At 40.8% G+C, this 8765-nt stretch overlaps 1 protein-coding gene across 1 annotated transcript in view; it reads right to left on the reverse strand.

The window, feature by feature from the left end:
* Window positions 1–7733, reverse strand: part of LOC121947204 (inactive dipeptidyl peptidase 10) — a 34134-nt gene extending 26401 nt beyond the window's left edge. Inside the window, exons 1-2 of the mRNA XM_042492141.1 lie at window positions 7646–7733; window positions 136–250 (exon numbers count right to left, since the gene is read on the reverse strand). Coding sequence (XP_042348075.1) covers window positions 136–250; window positions 7646–7684 — 154 coding nt within the window. The 5' untranslated portion in view covers window positions 7685–7733. The remainder of the gene's footprint in view (window positions 1–135; window positions 251–7645) is intronic.
* Between the last annotated feature and the right edge of the window lie 1032 nt (window positions 7734–8765).

An 8765-nucleotide genomic window follows, 5' to 3' on the forward strand; every position in this document is an offset into this window, starting at 1 on the left:
AAGAGCGGTATCAAACTCTTTAAAAAAAAAAGAAAGCGCTCCTGTTTTCTAAAATGTCTAAGTATTTCTTAAACTCCCCACATTACAGCTCCTCCATGCTTTGTTGCTTTTACTCCTCAGATCAGCCATCCTTACCAGGCGTGAGCAGGATGACAGAGAGGATGACCAGAGACATAACAGCCAGGATCACCACCATGGCAATCCCTATGCCTTTCCAGTTCCGCGGGGGACCGTCTGAACTCCCCAGGTCCTGATATGAAAAGAAAACACAAACATGGTGATGAATATGAGCACAGCCGAGGACGAGGAGGGCATTAGTGCTGCCTCATTTCTACGCTCTCACAGAAATTTCTCCCCGACAGGCACATCAGCGCACTGAGCCTCAGGGGGGATTGAGACCGGTCGTCAGCATCACGCAGACCTCGCTGAATTACTCTAATTTTCCATGTGAGAACTGCGTAAAATTGTTGCGAGATCAGACTTTAATTGCGGCGGCAATTTTGGTCGCACCATAATTTTTCTTTATCATCGCCTCATTTCACCTGTTACATGACTGATGGCCCAATTACTAAAAAAAAGAGGTGGGATGGGTGAAGTTATGATGAAATGTGCCCGAAATGACTGCTTTTTTTTTTTTATAGGAAAAGCTGTTACCTTTTGCTTTGGTGGATCAGGATTTATTCAACAGCACTGGATGAAGTTGTTAACGAGGCAATAAAAATAAGAAGTAGATGGGACCGTATAACTACACAATAAATTATAGACAAAGCCACAGTTACTCAGAGAGCAAAACTTTCTTCAAGTCCTTGTGCATCCTCTGTATGCGATCAGGGGGAACTGATAGAATGAGTCGGCATCAGTATCAGTAACAATTAAACACAATTGCATGCAGTTTCCAAGCTGCGCTCCACTCCCTCATAATGAGCGGCTGGCACTGCTGGAGCCACGTGGCCGCTGGAGTGTGGGAGAGTTCAATCACAGAGCAGCTATAAAACTCAGCCTTCATTATGGCTGCCCACCCCTTTGGCTTAACCCTCGCACAGCCTCGTCTGTCCTAATCACCTTCGTCTAAGCCTTTAGGGAGGTGGGCAGCGGAAGGAGGGCATCTTGGCTCACCGGTCAACAGATTGCTGCTCCTCCGCGCTCCCTGGCTGACACCAGCTGTCCCAGAGTCTGTTCTGTTGGTCACACCGAGCATTTCCTCTCCAAAGACATGCTCTTCTTTGCAGGGTTTCCACACATTTTCAAGGACAAAATTTCCAAGCTTTCCAAGGACCCATTTTTTTTCTTGCCCCATTTTTTTCACAAATATAAGATTCAACATTTCAGCATCCCACATGAGGTGTTCAAGAACCGCCAGAAATGTGAAAATCCAACAAGATTTTCTGTTTTTACAGTTTCTGGCTGTGATAAATTGTGTCATTTTGGTGAGTTTTAAAGAAAACATGGCTTTTGAAAAATTTAAGAATAAAATGCCCCATTTTCTTTTTAGGATTTTTGCTATTACAAATGGCCAAGGCATTTTAAAGGGAAAAAATGCCCAAAAAAAGAGAGGGGATTTTTTTTTGTTAATGCCATAATGTTTAAGTTTTCTATAAAAATTGTGTGGTTGGTGAGGAAATAATTATAAGACAGCAGTTTAAAGCTGGTTGCCCATCCCCTAAAGATAAAAGGGTTTAAAAAATGATTTGACATGCCTAGTGTGCATGACCCCAGCTACAGAAAATAAATACACTGTTATGAACATTAATGCAATTTAATTTATCACACATTTCTATGTTTTTTCCAAAACTTAAAATGAGTTTAACTAGTTTTATGACTTTTCCAGGCCTTGAAAATGGGATTGTGAAATTCCATGACTTTTCCATTTTTTCACCGTGGGGGTCTCTATTTCCCTTGACCATCTGACTTAAAGCTGCCAGCACGTATTGAAGTGCTAAAAACTGCACTTACATAACTGGAGTCAAAATGTCTTAAAAACCCATTTCAGAAAAATGAAATATTCTGCAGAAACTGAAGAGTAAAGGTCAATGCAGTTGAACCAGAAGCAGAGAGGTTTCTCAATTTTCTTTACGCCTCCGTGCACAGTTTATTTCGTTAAGATAAAAAATCCTCCATGCACACTCTTTTTTTATGACTTTCAAGAATCCGTTTCAGAGGTTTTCACCCCTTATTATAAGAAAGCAGGTTCACTTTATACCCAAGATGAATGGAAGACACACGCTCTATTTCGACTGGTTGCCAGCGCAGAACTCCTGCCAAGGTCTCATCTTTAATAGATCTCCCTGGCTCGCTGTATCATAGCATGTTCAAATTAAAACCACTACCAGTTGCACCTGCAGGGAAAACCTTTGAGTAATGCTTGAACTCTCAGTGCAGGCCAGAGCCGGGTGATTGATGTCCACCGCTGTGTATCTACTGGCCTCTGTAACGCTCTGTTTTGTCTCCTTCTCCTGCCCTCTCGGCACACAATCTCTCACTGAACCACCATTATCCTTCCATCAGATAAACAAACCTACAGCAGTCTATGAAGGCGTTGGGAGAATACAGTCGATACTGAATCATACTGCATGTTCAGCACTTTCTGTTTGACTGAACTGTTATACATTTGAAAAATCCCAAAATGAATCTCTCCTCTCATTTTCAGCGGCAGTTTTCCAACATTTTAGTCACTCATGCATTTCACTACAGTAAGTTCAGCGTACAGAAAATGACTTCCACTGTACTAAATTATTTATAACCCTACTTTGAATATTTGGATGTTATTCCCAATATTACTACAGCCTCTTATTCTGTTCGACCTGTGTGATTTTTTTATATTTCACTTTGCTTTGAATAACATCTTGCTGCTGAAGTAAGCAAATTTCTCCACCAATGCTACAAATTAATCTCATGTAAAATTAAGTACATCATGCGTAGTTCTGTTGATGTTATATGTATTTAAAGAAGTATTTCACAGCTGGAAAATGGCCTTTTCATGAAGCTGGGTTGTCTGTGCAGTAGAGATGCAAATACTTTTGAAATCATGCTGCATGACCAGAGAAAACAGAAAAAAACGGCTGTGGCATTTACTTTTGCTCAAGGTATAGAAAACCTACAACTACCAAAATGCATTGTGCCGAACCAGACCAATAAACAGTACAGCTGGTGGGTGACGTAATGCGAGTTTGTCCATTTGGACACGCTAAAACAATATGGCGACCTGACAGGAACAAACTATGCTTCACCACTTGATCACAGTATTTTCATCCTGCATTTTTACAATCCAGAAAACAGTATGACATCCACTTCCTATTCAAAAACTCTTATGCAGCAGCCAAAAAGTGCACTAAAATGTGTTTCTGAAGACATTTTAGCTGAAAATTCTACACTACAGTAACATAATCTTTTATTCATATTTGATCAGCACTGCCTAGTTTTACAGTTTGAAAGAGAGAGCGACAGAGAGAGAGAGAGCGCTCTCATGATCCATTTCTATACTTTTAGTGTCCACGGTGGCTGAAATACAAAAATGCAGAAGTACATTCTGTAGTTTGGGCCCTAAATCTAGTGAAAATCCGCCTTGTGACGCAATCTGAACTGAGAGATAAGCAGGGAGATCTCTGAACTAGTAAGATGGAGATACGTTTACCAGAGAAAGAGGCAGCTGTCTCTCTCTCTCGCTCTGCTTCTATACTTTTTGTGTCCGTGGTGGCGGAAATACAAAAATGCAATATCTGTATTTTAAGCAAGAGCCCTAAAGCCGGCGATAATCTGCTGGATGACGTGATTTGAGCTGAGAGATCTAGGCGCTGGTAAAATGGAGGGATGTTTACCACAGTTCATTTACACGATACTACCCATGTTTTTATGACACAAAGCTGGTGGAAAATTAGTGAAGTATCTATTTAACAAACTGGGTATATGTTACATCCAACTGCAATCCATGAATAATAAGTATCATGGCTGCATATCATAAAAAAATATAATGAATTACATGGTGATTCCAGGATCTCATAGTAAAAAGGGACATTTTAAATTAAATTCCTCCACTTGACTGATTCCATCACACAGTGTTTTCATTTCCAAGTCCTCCGTCTAATTACTGTGTGCAACGTGAGAGCTGAAACATCCTTCTAATGGGATGCACTGCTCCTATCCTTCCCCTGAGCCCAGACATTAGACCATGCTTCCAATTAAGGTCGCATCGCCGTTGCGAAGGACCGGGAGAATCCCATATTCGGGCTAGTGAGGAGTTTTGTCATACTTGCAAATGAGGTACAGATGTGCTGGGAAGAATCCCCAGAGAGTTTCTAAGCTGCTAGTGTCGACCGGTTGCTGATCACAATGCATGAGGGAATCAAAATGCAGCACAAACTGCAGGCGCAGGTGATGAGCTGGGCTGTGTGACAGACAGTGCTAATGTCAGTCAGCACCGGGATGGACAAGCAAATATTTCAGTTTTCTGCTGAGCCAGATCAAAAACAAATCACAAATAAACACTGGCCATGAGTTGGAGTAAAAGCCTTTATGAAGCGTCAGTCAAACACCAAAGGGTGCGAGTATGCAAATCAGAGGTTGTTATGTTTTTTGATAACTCTCCTGATGGAATCCCCTTGAGAGGATTTTTTTTTGGCGAACCGTGCAGAACTGCAACAGAGAAGAGAGAGCTCTTCTGTTTGCCAGCGGAGCTCGGGGATTTTCACTCAACCAAATGAGAGAATCGATAAGGTGTACAGTTGTACAAGGTCCAGAGGGAAACAATTAATAGAGGGAATACAGCCATAAAGGAGACTTTTACGAAGACATCCTCAGTATGAGACCTCTGTGTGGATCATCATGACATGTTCTGACCCTTCTTTCATCATTTAAACCTAAAAATCACACTTATTAAAGTGCACACAAACAGATCCCGAGTTAACTGGCTTCTTTTCCTCACAGCACTGCACACAAAATCAAACAATTCCAACTGTATTGATTGAGTTTGCACACTAAAAAAGCAAGCCACACTTACACACAATTACTCAATCTACACAGTGTGCAACACAACTAGGTTGTGCAGAATCCGGGCGGTGCTAAGAATTCATAAATTAGGCTCCGGAGACCTCCTTAACTCCATCTTCTGTGTCTTTGAGGCAAGGAGAATCCGACAATAAATCACATGCAGAGAAATGAAGGAACCAGTGTAGGCTGTTTGGGGATGCTGGTTCTCAATTTGCATACCTCTAAAGCCCCCTTTAACATCAGGCAAAGATGTTTATTACTTACATGACATTGGCAGACGCATCAATGAAATAAGTGCCACCATAAAAAGGGGGAGATCTATTGGCAGACATATGCAGCCCTCAATATAACCTATATGATGCTTGTTTTAATGATGCATTATAATTGCTCATATGGGAAAGCTGTAGATTAGTAAGTAACCCATGTATTACCTTGTCAATATATCTCACTGCCTCATTTAAAATGAAGGTCATCATTAGAGGAGGCTATAACTTTAGCATGGTTGGAATAAATGGTAACCAGTCTGCTGTAGTAATGAGATACCACAGCTCAATATTGATTCATATCTAGACTATCTTTCATGGCATCCAGAGGAATCTCTGTGCTCCATACTCACTGCACCACCATTTCTCCCTTTGTGTTTGTTTAAAAAAAAAAAAAAAAAAAAAAAGAAACAGTAGGAGGTATAGACACCATATGGGACTAACTGGGTAGATTTTTTGCCCTCGAGGCTCCCGCCAGACAATGCAGCACACAGCCTTTGTGAAATGAAAGACCCGCCGCTTTAGCCTCTAGTGCTGCAAGGCTGCCCCACTGTCTTATTCTTTTCATGCTCCCCCGTCACGCATAAGAAAACGACTGTACAAAAAGGGTCCTGTATGAGGGTGCTTTTCCTCGGCATGTCCAGCCACTCACGGCACTGAGTTCCTGCCTTTAGGAAACAAGCAGCATCAGTGAAACACATGTGGGAGAGCTGCGGGTGACATGATAAAGTGTTACAGTGAAAAATGAGAAACAGTATGTCATTTTTTACCGGGCTGGGACTCTACAGGAATACTCTATCACCAAATAAAAGGCTTATAATAGGTTCACTATATCGAAATTCACTGTGTCACATCATCAGTGTTGAGGATGAATGTTAAATGGCCTTTAAAAAAATAATTAAATCTGTTATTTTCTTCCTTAATTCCAGGGATTAACTGAACCAGAACCAAAGCATTAAGTATCCTACCATGAAATTGTGATGTGAATTTCTCATTTGACGGCACCACAAGTCATTCATGTCGATTCTGCAATGCTCTTTGCTCCTGCTGAATCTAATATTACGACACACAAACGCATGACACAACCCACGTTATCCCATAAATCACCGCATCTTCACACCAAAATGACAATCTATCACCCAGCTTTGCCTCATCAATTGCTTCGTACTGTATAGTACATTGATTTGAGACTGTGGCATGAGGTGTTGCAACATTTCCAGGTAATGGATTGCCTTTAAGCCCCGCAGCCTTTTGTGGCCCTCTCCAGGAGACAATAATAATACTGCAGGATTACCACACAAGATGCTTCATAACTAAGATTTGATCACATGTGAGTCAAGGAGCTAAAGGTGAATGTGTTGCTTAATGTCGCCGTGCTCATACCAATTAGACATCATTAAAGTGCTCCTCTCGTCCCTCAAACACTTTCTCCAGCAGAGCAGCTGCGTGCTAATCATCTCATGATTGAAACTGCCTCCCAAGAAGAACGACAGTTTGATTAGATCTGATAATTAGTTGACTTGGCAAGGTTAAGTTGTAGCACGGAGGAGAAACAGAAGCACCCGTGGGAACATTTCTGGACAGTGACTGATGCGTGACAAAGTTTTACTGGAAGAAGGAAACACCGTATATTAGTTATGCATTAATATTAGTCATGTATTTAACAAGCAAGATGTTTAATCTGAGCATTTATTACCACTAGTTTTTTAACATTAAACCATTCATGACCGGACTTGAAGTTGCACAAGCTGCTCCTGACATGTCTTTTAAATAAGGCACAAAAAGTCACATTAGAGAGGACATGCACGCTGTAATTGAATGGAAAAGCTGCATTAAATAATAATTCACATTGAGTATATTTCACTAAATGCATTATCTATCATCATTAGGGATGATAGTTAATTGTGTGAGCAAAAAAACAGAAGATATTATTCAATGATAATACACAGCAGAGGGATAATCAATCATACAGTGCAGGCTGGAGGTTTTAGCCTCTTTATCACTGTGCACGTCCAGGCTGTGTGCTGGGACAAATTTTTATATCTGAATATTAGAATACAAAAAAAGCATATTGTTAGTGCAGATATGATGCTATAAAAGTCTGCATGGGACAGAAGGACAATAAGAATGAGAGGCACCGGACGTCGAGTTACCACACCATCCTGCACCGCAGTGCACAGAGTCAAAGCAGCCCAGGAGATGGATACTGACGGGAAAGTATGAATGGGCGAATTGCTTTAAGCACTAATCGATAATCATCGTATTGTGGGCACACATGAGGAATTCCCCAACTGCACGTCAGGGGACTCGCAGATTACACACACACACATGCACGCACACACACTCTGAATCTGAAGGAAAACTAAGTAGGGATAAAAGAATTAAAAAACAACACATACCAGCTCAGTGGTCATGTTTTGTTGAGTTGTGGCAATCATTGTTAATCCGCAACAAGCTCTGCTGCCTCTGTAGCTTCAAAACCCGCCGAGCAGCTGCACTGTTGTCTTGCGGAGCTTTTTCTGCATGCTCTGCTTCTTGCAAGTTTGTCCTCGCTGGTCTCTCTCTCTCTCTCTCTCTCTCTCTCTCTCTCTGCACGGATGACTCTCGCTCACTCATTCGCCTATTTCCAATCTTCTTAGGCTATTGATTGGCTCAGAAATTAATCATGACAGGAGGTTGGGTGAATTGCGACTTCAGCTGTTTCAGCATTCCTAGAGACAATCAAAATGGAGTAATTAGAAATAAACAAAATTCGCGAGATTGACAGCAAATTTTATCCACAACTACATATATTTCTGTGTTATTACTGAATTCCATTAATATAATAACTATAAATCCATCATTTAGTAGTGTATGCAATAATATAATAATACACTTCATTGTATTATGCAGTAGAAATGCTGCAGTGACTTAATATTTTGCAGTATACATTTCAAAACAATAGACATCCACGGACGTATTTTGAGACAATGGGCCCCTGCCCTGGGCAGAGATACACTAAAGGCCCCACCACCTCTGCTCCGTAGGACAAAAAAAACATTTTTTATTGGTATTTAACATCACATACCATCTCTTACATTGTTTTCAAAAGCTTTGTACTGCATTTATATGTCTAAAATGCCACACTTTAAAAAGAAAATTATGATAGAAACATAAAAGGAACAATGAAAAGTGTAAAACACGTGGGGAGTAATCTTGTCTTTACAATGTCATTATAGGTGTGTAAAAATAAAGTCTGGCCTGTGGGGTGTTATGTTGTCAACCCATCTTCCCCAGCATGGCATTAATAATTCCAAATTTAAATTAACATGCTTTGTGATCTTCTCCATTTTATAAATCTCCATTGTAATGTCCATCCATGTATTTAAGGTTGGGCTCTCCTACGATAGCCATTTCCTTGTAAAGGCCTTTTTACCTCCTACAAGGAATATATTCAATAAGTGTGTGTCTCTTTTCGCCCATTCTTGAAGTATGAGACCAAAAGAAGAGTTTTACCCTCCAGGGGCTGTTGACATCTGA

Source organism: Plectropomus leopardus, chromosome 8 (assembly GCF_008729295.1).
Source record: "Plectropomus leopardus isolate mb chromosome 8, YSFRI_Pleo_2.0, whole genome shotgun sequence".
Lineage (NCBI taxonomy): Eukaryota > Metazoa > Chordata > Actinopteri > Perciformes > Serranidae > Plectropomus > Plectropomus leopardus.